Source organism: Phyllobates terribilis, unplaced genomic scaffold (assembly GCF_046119375.1).
Source record: "Phyllobates terribilis strain yellow unplaced genomic scaffold, ASM4611937v1 Scaffold_11__3_contigs__length_659146591, whole genome shotgun sequence".
Lineage (NCBI taxonomy): Eukaryota > Metazoa > Chordata > Amphibia > Anura > Dendrobatidae > Phyllobates > Phyllobates terribilis.
The window spans coordinates 543,061,122-543,074,868 of record NW_027362771.1 but is presented as its reverse complement, the minus strand read 5'-3'; the positions used below and the strand labels follow the sequence as shown (position 1 = coordinate 543,074,868).

Here is a 13,747-nt window from a genome sequence, read left to right as displayed (position 1 = left end):
AATATGATTGCAATTATATTTCTGTATGTGATATAAACATCAGACAAACACTAATAAAAACCAGAGGCCAGCAGATCATGTGAAAATATAATTTTGGTGTCATTCTCAAAACTTTTGACCATGACTGTACAGATCATACCACATCTCCTGGGCAGGGGAGGAAGCAAAAGACAACACAGACATTACAGCCCGGGATCACAGAGGATTCATTTTGTTAGGTAAAACATTTTGCCTCACAAAATACTTTTGTTCGTGGGAAAACCCCTTTAAGAAGGAGGAACATACACTGCTCAAAAAAATAAAGGGAACAGTTAAACAACAGAATATAACTCCAAGTAAATCAAACTTCTGTGAAATCAAACTATCCACTTAGGAAGCAACACTGATTGACAATCAATTTCACATGCTGTTGTGCAAATGGAATAGACAATAGATGGAAATTATTGGCAATTATCAAGACACCCTCAATAAAGGAGTGGTTCTGCAGGTGGGGACCACAGACCACATCTCAGAACCAATGCTTTCTGGCTGATGTTTTGGTCCCTTTTGAATGTTGGTTGTGCTTTCACACTCGTGGTAGCATGAGACGGACTCTACAACCCACAGAAGTTGCTCAGGTAGTGCAGCTCATCCAGGATGGCACATCAATGCGAGCTGTGGCGAGAAGGTTTGCTGTGTCTGTCAGCGTAGTGTCCAGAGGCTGGAGGCGCTACCAGGAGACAGGCCAGTACACCAGGAGACGTGGAGGGGGCCGTAGGAGGGCAACAACCCAGCAGCAGGACCGCTACCTCCGCCTTTGTGCAAGAAGGAACAGGAGAACAGCCAGAGCCCTGCAAACTGACCTCCAGCAGGCCACAAATGTGCATGTGTCTGCACAAACGGTTAGAAACCAACTCCATGAGGGTGGTATGAGGGCCCGACGTCCACAGATGGGGGTTGTGCTCACAGCCCAACACTGTGCAGGACGCTTGGCATTTGCCATAGAACACCAGGATTGGCAAAGTCGCCACTGGCGCCCTGTGCTCTTCACACATGAAAGCAGGTTCACACTGAGCACATGTGACAGACGTGACAGAGTCTGGAGACGCCGTGGAGAGCGATCTGCTGCCTGCAACATCCTTCAGCATGACCGGTTTGGCAGTGGGTCAGTAATGGTGTGGGGTGTCATTTATTTGGAGGGCCGCACAGCCCTCCATGTGCTCGCTGTAGCGCTGGCGTCCCTGCCCTCTGCTAGGCAGGGACGCTGCTCCCCTCACCGCTCTGCTCCGTGCCCGGCGTCCTCTCCCCGCTCTGCTGTCAGCGCGCGCTCCTTCCCGGCGTCCTCCTCCCGCTCTGCTCTCAGCGCGCGCTCCTTCCCGGCCCCTGTGCTTAGGGCGCGCGCTCCCCTCCTCTTAAAGGGGCCGCGCGCGCCGTCCTAAGGAGTCCCCGGCCAATGGCCGGAGGACTTCATCATATATAAGGCACCTCCTCCAAAATGGAGGTACCCGAGCAATGTTGTTTGCACCTGTGTCTCACCTGTGCTTCAGCCCTCAGGTCCCGTTGCCAGTTACCTGCCAGTTTCCTGCCAGTTACCTGCCAGTTACCTGCCTGATTCCTGCCTGAATACTTGTTACCTGTCTGCCAGTCTGAGGTCCGACGGTCTGCCTTACTACTCCTGTCAGTCTGTCTATGGACCAGCTTGCCCGCTCACCTGGGAGCGCATCTCCGTTACCTGCCTGCTTGCCAGTCCGGAGGCTCCGTTGTCACGTGCTGTGACCACCAGCTATCTCAGAGACTCTTGCCCGCTCACCTGGGAGCGCATCTCCGTTACCTGCCTGCTTGCCAGCCCGGAGGTCCCGTTGTCACGTGCGGTGACCACCAGCTATTCCAGAGACTCTTGCCCGCTCACCTGGGAGCGCTTCTCCGTTACCTACCTGCCTGCCAGTCCGGAGGTTCCGCCGTCACGTGCCGTGACCACCTGCTATTCCAGAGACTCTCGCTTGCTCACCTGGGAGCACACATCTACCATCTGCCTGCTAGCCTACCCGGAGGCTCTGCCATCACAGGTCGTACCTACCCCTTACCCAGAGACTGCCCTGATCACTTGCCGTAACTCCCTGTCCGTTCACCCAGAGACTGCCACCCGCTCCCTTACAAGGGCCGCCCCCTTGTATAGTAGCTCAGAGGTTCCGCCTCCCGGACCCGTTACAGTTTGCTCGGGGCCATGGAACCCGGTGGCACCCAAGCTCCCTCGCTCTCGGACCTCTGTCTTGAACTGTCCCGTCAGAGGTCCCAACAGGAGGCCATCCTGGGTCACCTGCGGAATGTTAATACTCGCCTGAACACTCTGTCTGATCCACCAACAACCTCCGCCAGTGCCATATCTTGCAATCCGGCAGCTCCGCTGCCCACTAATACTATGGTATCCTACCCCGGACCCCGGCTTTCTGCACCTCCTCGCTTCGGAGGCGACCCCGTCCAGGCTCGGGGCTTCATAAATCAGTGCACCCTGCACTTTGAACTTTTGTCCCATCAGTTTAATTCCGACCGGGCCAAAATTGCCTTTATCATGTCCCATCTCACCGGGGAGGCCCTGGCCTGGCTAAATCCTCTATGGGAGAGAGGAGACCCCCTGGTGTCCAACTTGCCTGCTTTTCTCTCGGCTTTCCGGAAAGTCTTCGACGAACCCGGACGGAAGACCTCATCCGCATCCTCTCTGCTATGCCTCCGTCAGGAGGGTCTCACCGTGGGCCAATATGCCATACGGTTCCGCACCCTTGCCTCGGAGCTGGCCTGGGATAACGACGCTCTGGTATCCGTCTTCTGGGAGGGTCTGTCCGGTCGTATTAAAGATGAACTTGCTGGTCGGGACATTCCTACCTCTCTCGATGATCTAATAACCCTTGCCACCCGGATTGACCTACGGTTCCAGGAGCGTGCCAAAGAGGTCACCCGTGAAAAGGGGCTTCCACGTCTGGTTCCTACTTTTCTGAAACCCGTCACTCCTTCCGTTTCTCCCCAGGTACACTCTCCTGAGCCTATGCAGGTCGACCAGACCAAGATGGTCAAATCCCGTCAGGACTTTCGCCGTGCCGAGGGGAGCTGCTTCTACTGTGGCAGTAAGGAGCATCGGATCCGTGCCTGCCCGGAGAGGTCGGGAGAACGCCTGTGTCTAGGTTCGCTCAGAGGACTTGATCTAGACAAAAAGAAATCCTCTCCATCCCTGCTGCTGTCTGTCTCAATCATCTGCGGGGAGAATCGTTATTCCGAACTAGCCCAACTTGACTCTGGAGCAGCCGGAAATCTTATTTCACTGTCCCTGGTGGAGAAATACCGCATCCCCACCAAACCTCTGGCTGTACCCTTGTCTGTTGTTGCCGTGGATGGGGGCCTCTTATCTCGCCCCATCCAATTCATCACCGAATCCATTACTCTGCAAGTGGGTATGCTGCATTCAGAGAGTATCTCCCTTCACGTTCTGCCTGGACTCTCTCACGCCCTCTTGCTAGGTCTGCCTTGGCTCCAGAGACATGCACCCGTGCTTGACTGGCAAACCGGAGAAGTCCTTCGCTGGGGACAAGACTGTCATAAAACCTGTCTGGTTCCCGTCCATTCCGTCCGTCCCTCTCCTATCCCAGCTAATCTACCTGGACTTCCGATTCCTTATTGGTCTTGTGCTGATGTCTTTGATATGGAGGAGGCAGAGACATTACCACCTCATAGACCATGTGACTGCCCCATCGATCCCGCCAGAGTAATGCAGGTGGCTCCCGTGAGTCTAAATTGTCTCCCTCCTGGTAAGACGTTCGCATCGGTACCTGATCGGGAGAGGATCCTACACTGGGGTCATTCGTCTAAACTAGCTGGCCACGCCGGTCAGAAAAAGACCCTCCAGCTTATTACCCGGCACTACTGGTGGCCTAACCTGCACAAGGATGTTATGGACTTTGTTTCTGCCTGTGTGTCCTGCGCCCGCAACAAGGTTCCGAGACACCTGTCGGCCAGCCGCCTTCTTCCTCTGCCAGCACCTGCTGCCCCCTGGCAGCATATAGCGATGGACTTCGTAACTGATCTGCCCGTCTCTGCCGGTTGTACGGTCATTTGGGTGGTCGCTGACCGCTTTTCCAAGATGGCTCACTTCATTCCCCTGCCAGGTCTTCCGTCTGCACCCGAGCTGGCTAGAGTCTTTATCCGCCACATCTTCCGTCTTCATGGCCTGCCCCGTCACATCGTGTCGGATCGAGGAGTACAGTTCACTTCTCGTTTTTGGAGAGCCACTTGTAAATTGCTAGACGTCACTCTGGACTTCTCCTCCGCTTACCACCCACAGTCTAATGGTCAAGTGGAGCGGATCAATCAGAACCTGACCAGTTACCTCCGGCACTTCGTTAATGCTCACCATTCTGACTGGGTGGATCTCCTGCCATGGGCCGAATTCTCGTACAACAATCACGAGAGCGAGTCTTCCTCCATATGGGAGAGTACCCGGTCCGCACTCCTTCTGTCATCCGAGCGTATGAAAAGGCACGCTGACAAAGGACGTCTGGATCCTCCTCAATTCCGTCCTGGGGATAAAGTCTGGCTCTCGTCCAAATATGTCCGGCTCAAGATCCCTTCCTATAAGTTGGGGCCTCGGTTCATCGGCCCACTGGAGGTTATCAGTCAGATCAACCCGGTGGCCTATAAATTGAAACTCCCGGCCAACTTACGGATCCCTAACTCCTTCCATGTATCTCTCCTCAAACCTGTGGTACTTAACTCTTTTTCTAAGTCTACAGGTACGCCTCTTGCTCCGGTTTCTGCTGAGGACGAGTTTGAGGTAGAGAACATTCTTGCCACCAAAAGGGTAAGAGGAAAGACCTTTTTTCTGGTAGATTGGAAGGGGTTTGGTCCTGAGGAGAGAACGTGGGAGCCCCGGGAGAACATCCATGCCCCTCTCATCCTAGCTAAATTTCTGTCTGGCCTAAAAAAGGGGGGGCCTAAAGGGGGGGGTACTGTAGCGCTGGCGTCCCTGCCCTCTGCTAGGCAGGGACGCTGCTCCCCTCACCGCTCTGCTCCGTGCCCGGCGTCCTCTCCCCGCTCTGCTGTCAGCGCGCGCTCCTTCCCGGCGTCCTCCTCCCGCTCTGCTCTCAGCGCGCGCTCCTTCCCGGCCCCTGTGCTTAGGGCGCGCGCGCGCGCGCTCCCCTCCTCTTAAAGGGGCCGCGCGCGCCGTCCTAAGGAGTCCCCGGCCAATGGCCGGAGGACTTCATCATATATAAGGCACCTCCTCCAAAATGGAGGTGCCCGAGCAATGTTGTTTGCACCTGTGTCTCACCTGTGCTTCAGCCCTCAGGTCCCGTTGCCAGTTACCTGCCAGTTTCCTGCCAGTTACCTGCCTGATTCCTGCCTGAATACTTGTTACCTGTCTGCCAGTCTGAGGTCCGACGGTCTGCCTTACTACTCCTGTCAGTCTGTCTATGGACCAGCTTGCCCGCTCACCTGGGAGCGCATCTCCGTTACCTGCCTGCTTGCCAGTCCGGAGGCTCCGTTGTCACGTGCTGTGACCACCAGCTATCTCAGAGACTCTTGCCCGCTCACCTGGGAGCGCATCTCCGTTACCTGCCTGCTTGCCAGCCCGGAGGTCCCGTTGTCACGTGCGGTGACCACCAGCTATTCCAGAGACTCTTGCCCGCTCACCTGGGAGCGCTTCTCCGTTACCTACCTGCCTGCCAGTCCGGAGGTTCCGCCGTCACGTGCCGTGACCACCTGCTATTCCAGAGACTCTCGCTTGCTCACCTGGGAGCACACATCTACCATCTGCCTGCTAGCCTACCCGGAGGCTCTGCCATCACAGGTCGTACCTACCCCTTACCCAGAGACTGCCCTGATCACTTGCCGTAACTCCCTGTCCGTTCACCCAGAGACTGCCACCCGCTCCCTTACAAGGGCCGCCCCCTTGTATAGTAGCTCAGAGGTTCCGCCTCCCGGACCCGTTACACTCGCCAGAGGTAGCCTGACTGCCATTAGGTCCCGAGATGAGATCCTCAGACCCCTTGTGAGACCATACGCTGGTGCGGTTGGCCCTGGGTTCCTCCTAATGCAGGACAATGCCAGACCTCATGTGGCTGGAGTGTGTCAGCAGTTCCTGCAAGATGAAGGCATTGAAGCTATGGACTGGCCCGCCCGATCCCCAGACCTGAATCCGATGGAGCACATCTGGGACATCATGTCTCGCTCCATCCACCAACGTCACACCACAGCCACAGCCACACCACTGTCCAGGAGTTGGCGGATGCTTTAGTCCAGGTCTGGGAGGAGATCCCACAGGAGACCATCCGCAACCTCATCAGGAGCATGCCCAGGCATTGTAGGGAGGTCATACAGGCACGTGGAGGCCACACACAATACTGAGCCTCATTTTGACTTGTTTTAAGGACATTACATCAAAGTTGGATCAGCCTGTAGTGTGTTTTTCCACTTTAATTTTGGGGGCGACTCCAAGTCGAGGCCTCCATTGGTTAATAAATTTGATTTCCATTGATTATTTTTGTATGATTTTGTTGTCAGCACATTCAACTTTGTACAGAACAAAGTATTCAATGAGAATATTTCATTCATTCAGATCTAAGATGTGTTATTTGAGTGTTCCCTTTATTTTTTTGAGCAGTGTATATGACTCGCCCCCTGGGCCGTGGGGCACGCGGATCCGGGCGATAGGGGAACGATGGGGGTAATAGTGGCGGCCGGGTCCCGCGGCTCAGGGTGGTCAGACCAATGGTAGTCTGCTACGTGCTTTAGATAATGTCTGACTACGCCACCCGTGGATTGCGGTTATTAGGATGTGTTATTTGAGTGTTCCCTTTATTTTTTTTGAGAAGTATATGTAAGCAGGCCCTGTTAGAAAGCTTGTGTGTACATTTTTGGAGTGAAGAAAATAGACAGCTTGGAGCCATAGTTGCCAACTGTTCTTAAATTGCCCGACTGGCCTGAATTTGCCAGGATCGCTTCAGAAAATTCAGCTGAAAAGAAGCAAGATTTATGAAATGCCTCCTCATGGCCGAATTCAGACGAGTAAATGCTTCTATTTTTCGTCCTGAACAAATGGATGTTTTTACATCCATACTGGGAGTCAGTCTTCTAAGTCCGCGTGCCATCCGTACGGCACCCGTCTTCTAAGTCCGCGTGCCATCCGTACGGCACCCGTCTTCTAAGTCCGCGTGCCATCCGTACGGCACCCGTCTTCTAAGTCCGCGTGCCATCCGTACGGCACCCGTCTTCTAAGTCCGCGTGCCATCCGTACGGCACCCGTCTTCTAAGTCCGCGTGCCATCTGTACGGCACCCGTCTTCTAAGTCCGCGTGCCATCCGTACGGCATCCGTCTTCTACGTCCGCGTGCCATCCGTACGGCACCCGTCTTTTACACAAACAAAATCAATGAAAAATAAAGTCAAATACAGTTTTCCATCTCACTAATTATAATGGATCCGTGAAAAATGCGTGACATATTGGATGGTAACCCACATGTGATCCATTTTTTTGGCGCACCCATTGACTTATAATAGGTGAATATGATCCAGAATACAGATCACAGTATTGTACACGGAGATTTTTATTTTATTTTTTTAAATTTAAGGCAGGGTGACTATATCTTTTAGAAATATGTCCTCTGATCAGTACAAAAATAAAAAAATAAAAATCTTATAATTTTTGGCTAACAGAAAAAAAACTATGCATAAGTGTTATTCACATATCATGAAATGCTGATAAACATAAGGCAGGACATTTCTGCTTTAAACCCTTAAAAACGGCACCAGCACTCACAAGGACAAAAAAAGTGGGGTTAAAAGAAACAAAAAACAACAAAACAAACGTGCAACTAAAGGATTAATCTTTTCTGCATAAATTGACGGTCTCTTGCAGCGTCCCCTCTTAGCCCATCAATGACGTACCTTAAAAAGGTTTTATTATATATATTTTAAAAAGGACCTCACAAGCCAAATTGACCATAACACAGTCAAAAAGCTAAATCTACGGGCCAAGAGGGGAGATGGATGCAAAGGATTCTGGGATAGCAGCTCTATTGTGGTAATAAAAAAAGCCATAAATGAAAAAAAAATATATGATCTGATAGGAGGACAGACAGACACATGAGCAGATGGATAAAATATGGGAGTGAAAGTGACAAAAAAAATTTAAAAGGTGATATTATAAATAATTGAAATAAACTGCAAAAATGCTAACAAAATTTTTAAATAAAAAAAAATTAGGAAACCACCATACACATAAAATACAAATAAAAAGTACATGATTATATAAAATCACATATCCCACAAGCCTTTGCTAACAATACAGATCAAGCAGCATTACGCATGCATTTCTTTGGTTAAGAAAACTGAACGGAAACAGGCGTTGACTGGTAAGGGAAGGGGCATGGTACGTCAAAATAAGACGCATAACTGGCACATACGTATAAAGGGTCAGGAAACAAGAAAAGCCACTTACAGGGACCAGCTTCCAGTACCAGCGGGAGGGGCACTGGAGAGAAAGAGAAAAATATGGAGGGATGGAATAACAGAGAAACATATAGGACAGAAGAAATAGGGGGCATTATAGCGAAGAAAAATAAGGGGGGGATTTAGAATATCTGTTGAGTACACACTGCGGAGACATCCACTTTGTCTCAACCCTTAATGGTTCTAGGTTGTGGAATAAATAGGCTACATCCCAGGAAGACTACAACAAAATGGCTACTTTCGTAGTGTGTAGGCAAGGGGTACAGATTAAAACAGGATTGCAGTCTTAACAGAGATAGTAGGAATGGAATTATTCTTTAAAAGAAAAAAAGAAAAGGAAAAATAATGAGTAAGAGAAAGAGTAAGATGGTAGGTCCGAGAAGAGAGAAAGAAGACGGAAGAAGAAACAGAGAAGGAAGCCATTGTAGAATGATATGAGAAGAACCATTAAGAGTAGCAAACGGTGAAGACAGTCGGAGACAAAAAAGAAAGAAATATTCAAATTGATCATATGTGGAGAAGGTCGGGAAAAAGAGGAGAAGTGAAAAAAAGTCTAAGGAGACAGACCAGAAGACAAGAAGAAACAGACTAAGCATGTCCTATAATACATACTGTCCACTGTTTTCAGAAATCTACATAGAACCAGAGAAATTACAGAAATTAGCTTATGCGTCTCAAAAATTCAAGAGTAAAAGAGAACACACGACAGACTAGGTCCTATATATAGGCTCCTAATAAACAGAAGATGGTCTACAAAGATTGGCCAGATATCTGGAAAGGAGAATTCCCTCTACAGGTTGAACAAATTAAGCAGAAACTAATCTATGAAGCTTAAATCGGACAGTTCTCCTCTACTTACCCCAGCTTGGTTTTGACCCTCTGGGGCTGCGAGTTGCTTTCGACCTTGTTCCCTTTCAGCTTCTTCTAGTAACTGGCAATTTATCTGGAAACACACATGTAAAACATGACCACCACCAATAATAAAGATGATCTTCATCTGAAGACCAAGTCAGATCACTTCTAGAGTCATCATCACCACCATTTCTTTTCTATGTAGAAGAAAGGAATGGGCAACCACTCTAAGGCCACGTGCACACGTTCAGTATTTGGTCAGTATTTTACATCAGTATTTCTTAGCTAAAATCAGGAGTGGAACAATCAGAGGAAAATTATAATAGAAACACGTCACCACTTCTGTATTTATCACCCACTCCTGGTTTTATACTGAATATGCGAACATGGCCTAAGGACCAAAAGAGGGAGGTGGGTAGTCCCCTTTCCACCATTTACCCACAAGACATACCGTCAATAGGTTACACCCAACTGAGCACTCACTTAACATAACCCTAATATGATTTTACCTTATCAACCCAAGAAAGCAGCTTGACCTCCAAACCTCCCATTCCAGGTTCCTCGGTGGAAGGAAGAGACTCTGCGCAGCGATTGGAATATACAATCATCATGGAATCAATCACAGAAAGATGAGCAGCCTTAAAGAAGAGAAAGTCATTTTTATAAAATACTGAAAGTACGTCAACCAAAGATCTGAGATTCATTCTAATGGCCATCTAAGGGCTCATTCAGACATCAGTGCTTTTTCTCAAAACGCAAAAACATGGTTTGAGCTTCTTCATTGTTTTTGATCAGCATTTCATTAGAAATTGATCAAAAACAATGAAGAAACTCAAACTCAGTATGTCAGTTTTCACCAGAATTTGATTATTTTTTTAGTCGAGAAAATTGAACAAAAAATGGTGGTTTCTCAAGCTTCTCCTAGCAAAGAAAACAAACAGCACTTAGATGGTATCCTAGTGGTGTCCAATTTATTTTGCTGACTCAGACTTGCATTGGTGATTTTGATCTAACACTCGGACCAATATTGGACTAGTCTCCGTGCTTTTGTGCGGACCGCTTGGTTTGAGGAAAAAAATTTGAATATGTGAAGTGCCTGCCAAACTAGCATAAGTACGTGTGCTATCCGTGAAGACCACAATAGCACTCGTATGAGAAAAACTGATGTCGGAAGCAGCCCTCAGACAGTCTTCAATACCTCTCTGGATGGTCTTCATAATGGCATCATCTTTGCCAAGAATGTCATAGTAATCTGGTAAGAACCAGATCACTATGTCAGTGGATCCTGTATGCCTAGTTGCATTTGGCACGATTAGTAACCTTAGTATGGTTGCCTACTACTGTAAACAGGTTGGGGATCTCCGATTCAAGAGAGGTCTGTGCAGCGCTTGGTTTTTAAATCAATGCGAGTATTCGGAAGTCAATGGATCCTTTTCTTAAAAAATAAAAAAATAATTTCTACTAAAATATTAGCCAGAAGAAACCCAGGTGATTTTTTTTGTGCTATATGAGGTTGCGCAAAAGTTTTGCTACTTTTGGCGGTTTGAAGCCATTTTTACACCGCTACGACAACATGGGCAGTGCTGGGGTGGAGCGAGGCAGCACTTGCTACACCACTTAATCTAGCAGCAACTACAGTTAGATTTGTGGCGCACACCAATTCGCACCTCGCCTGATTTATTAAAAGGCGTACACTTCTTAAAGGGGTTGTCCACTACTGTACTAGGACAACAACAACAGGTTCAATACAAAGTCTTTAGGTCCATCCATGCTTCCGATTCTTGGCTTTAATCAACTGGTGAAGGTCTCCGTCTCACAAACTACACCTCCGAACAGAGGCGACGACACATCCAAAATTATTTAAACGGTTTAGTCAACATTTAATGACCCCTATTGATTAATTTTTACAGTTACTGACAACGAATAAACTCCTTCATTACTAACAACCTCATCATTTCAATCTCGATCACTCCTTATGACTAAAAGGAAGCTTTGAATCAAGGCTGTGACGAGGGGTAGGCAGGGTAGGCACCTGCCTGCTCGAGTGGGCACATTCGGAGAAAAAAAACAAAAACAAAAAAAACACACCGACGTTGCTGAATGCCTGCGGCCACCTGTCACCTTCCAATGGCGGCAGGCATTCAGCACAGTGAGAGCTGGGGCGCGGGCACACAGGGGAGCAGCGTCAGTCACAGACACCGCTCACTCCCCTGTCTGGGTCCCAGCCATCGCTCATTCCCCGCACTCAATTGTATTCGCATCTGTAAGATGTAAATACAATTGATGTCGGTGCTGCCCGGGACAGGAGCTATAATAAACCCCCTGTTCCGCCGGGGAGATCCAGTGCACGCAGAGGACGTCAGATGTTGCAATGCAGTGACATTGTGCCGTCCAGCGCCCACTGCTGCACTGGATGGAAGAGGAGACGGAGCTGCGCTGCACAGGGAGACTGGATTAGGTGAGTGAAAGCTTTTTTTATTCTATTATTTTCCTAATGAATGGAGGCTATTATACCTAGAGCCTATGGGGATATTACAGGAGGGGCTGTAGGGACATAAGAGAGTGACCATACTGTATTGGGTGCTGTTGAGGACCTTATATTGGGGGCTGTAGTGACTATACTGTATAAGGGGCTGTGCGGGACATTATACTGTATCGGTGACTGGGGGAGCCCATAATGTATGCAGTGTTGTGTGGGATGATCGGATGATCATCATATTAAATAATGGGGGGCTGTTGTGGATATTATACTGTATGGGCAACTGTGGTGATCATCATACTGTGTAGGAGGACAATACGAGGAGAGGTTAGAGTTTGGAGAGGACAACGTGGTGGGCAGGATGAAGACAGTGTGAAAAAGGGGCACAGTATGAATATGGAGAGGGGGCAGCATGAAATGGGGGCACAGTATGGAGAGAGCATAGCATGGTGAGGGAACAGTGTGGAGCTAGAGAGAGTGTAAGGGAAACCAGTGGAGAGGGGACAGCCATGGTATAGGCTGTGGTTCATAGGAGCAGAGAGTGGGGTGGTTATGGCTGATCATGTGAGATAGTGGGGCGGTTATACCTCATTAAGGCAGACAGTGTGGCAAGTGTAGCTCATAAGGGAAGAAAGTGTGGAGGCCATATATCATAGGAGGATTCTTTAGGTCATAATATGAACAGATATTTTTTATGCAGCGGGCATTTAAATAACACTTTTTTTTTTCTTTTTTTTTTTTAAGGGCACTGTGTCGGGATGGGCAGCAGAAAACTCGAGAAGAGGGAAATCTGCAGAGAAGAGCTGTGGATGTGAAAAGTCACCATGACATCTGGAAAAGATGGAGATGAAAAGAAAAACTACTCAGAGAAGATGTCACTTATAAAAAGGTACCTGGATATAAATGTTTACTTCTTGATACTGATTATGTCTAATCAGTACTGTGGTTCTTGTATGGTCCATAGTCTAATAATGACCGATAACTCCCAGCATCTCCTTACTATTAAGGACATACTGGGAGTTATAGGTTAATGAGATACAAATGTATATGGGTCCGACAAGTGGCGTACCGCCAATAGCTGCAGACAACGCTGCCGCTATGGGGTCATCCCCCTGCATCTTACTTTCAACTCTATCGGCATCCTGGTCCTGGATGCAGATACAGTTGAAAACAATGATGGGAGGGGGAGCAGTGAGCCGACGCTCCCTCTTCCATCATTCCTCGTCTGAGTCTATGACATCTCACCACAGAGGGCACGATAACATCACTACAGCGTGCCCTCTGTGACAAGCAGTGCAGAGGGTCAGAAGAAGATGCACTGCAGAGACTGGAGCTGCGGGGAACGGAGAGAGGGGAGTATTTATTTATTTTTATGTTTGGAGGACTGTGCGGTGCCCATTATACTGCACGGAGGACTGTGCGGTGCCCATTATACTGCACGGAGGACTGTGCGGTGCCCATTATTCTGCACGGAGGACTGTGCGGTGCCCATTATTCTGCACGGAGGACTGTGCGGTGCCCATTATTCTGCACGGAGGACTGTGCGGTGCCCATTATTCTGCACGGAGGACTGTGCGGTGCCCATTATTCTGCACGGAGGACTGTGCGGTGCCCATTATTCTGCACGGAGGACTGTGCGGTGCCCATTATTCTGCACGGAGGACTGTGCGGTGCCCATTATTCTGCACGGAGGACTGTGCGGTGCCCATTATTCTGCACGGAGGACTGTGCGGTGCCCATTATTCTGCACGGAGGACTGTGCGGTGCCCATTATTCTGCACGGAGGACTGTGCGGTGCCCATTATTCTGCACGGAGGACTGTGCGGTGCCCATTATTCTGCACGGAGGACTGTGCGGTGCCCATTATTCTGCACGGAGGACTGTGCGGTGCCCATTATTCTGCACGGAGGACTGTGCGGTGCCCATTATTCTGCACGGAGGACTG

General features: G+C 49.2%; 1 protein-coding gene across 3 annotated transcripts in view; it reads right to left on the bottom strand.

The window, feature by feature from the left end:
• Positions 1-13,747, bottom strand: part of CAMSAP3 (calmodulin regulated spectrin associated protein family member 3) — a 106,409-nt gene that overhangs the window by 27,464 nt on the left and 65,198 nt on the right. For 2 of the 3 annotated variants that reach the window (XM_073653914.1, XM_073653915.1), the window contains exons 3-5: positions 9,833-9,961; positions 9,331-9,414; positions 8,461-8,493 (exon numbers count right to left, since the gene is read on the bottom strand). In XM_073653914.1, coding sequence (XP_073510015.1) covers positions 8,461-8,493; positions 9,331-9,414; positions 9,833-9,961 — 246 coding nt within the window. The remainder of the gene's footprint in view (positions 1-8,460; positions 8,494-9,330; positions 9,415-9,832; positions 9,962-13,747) is intronic. The other variant, XM_073653916.1, reaches the window with a different exon arrangement.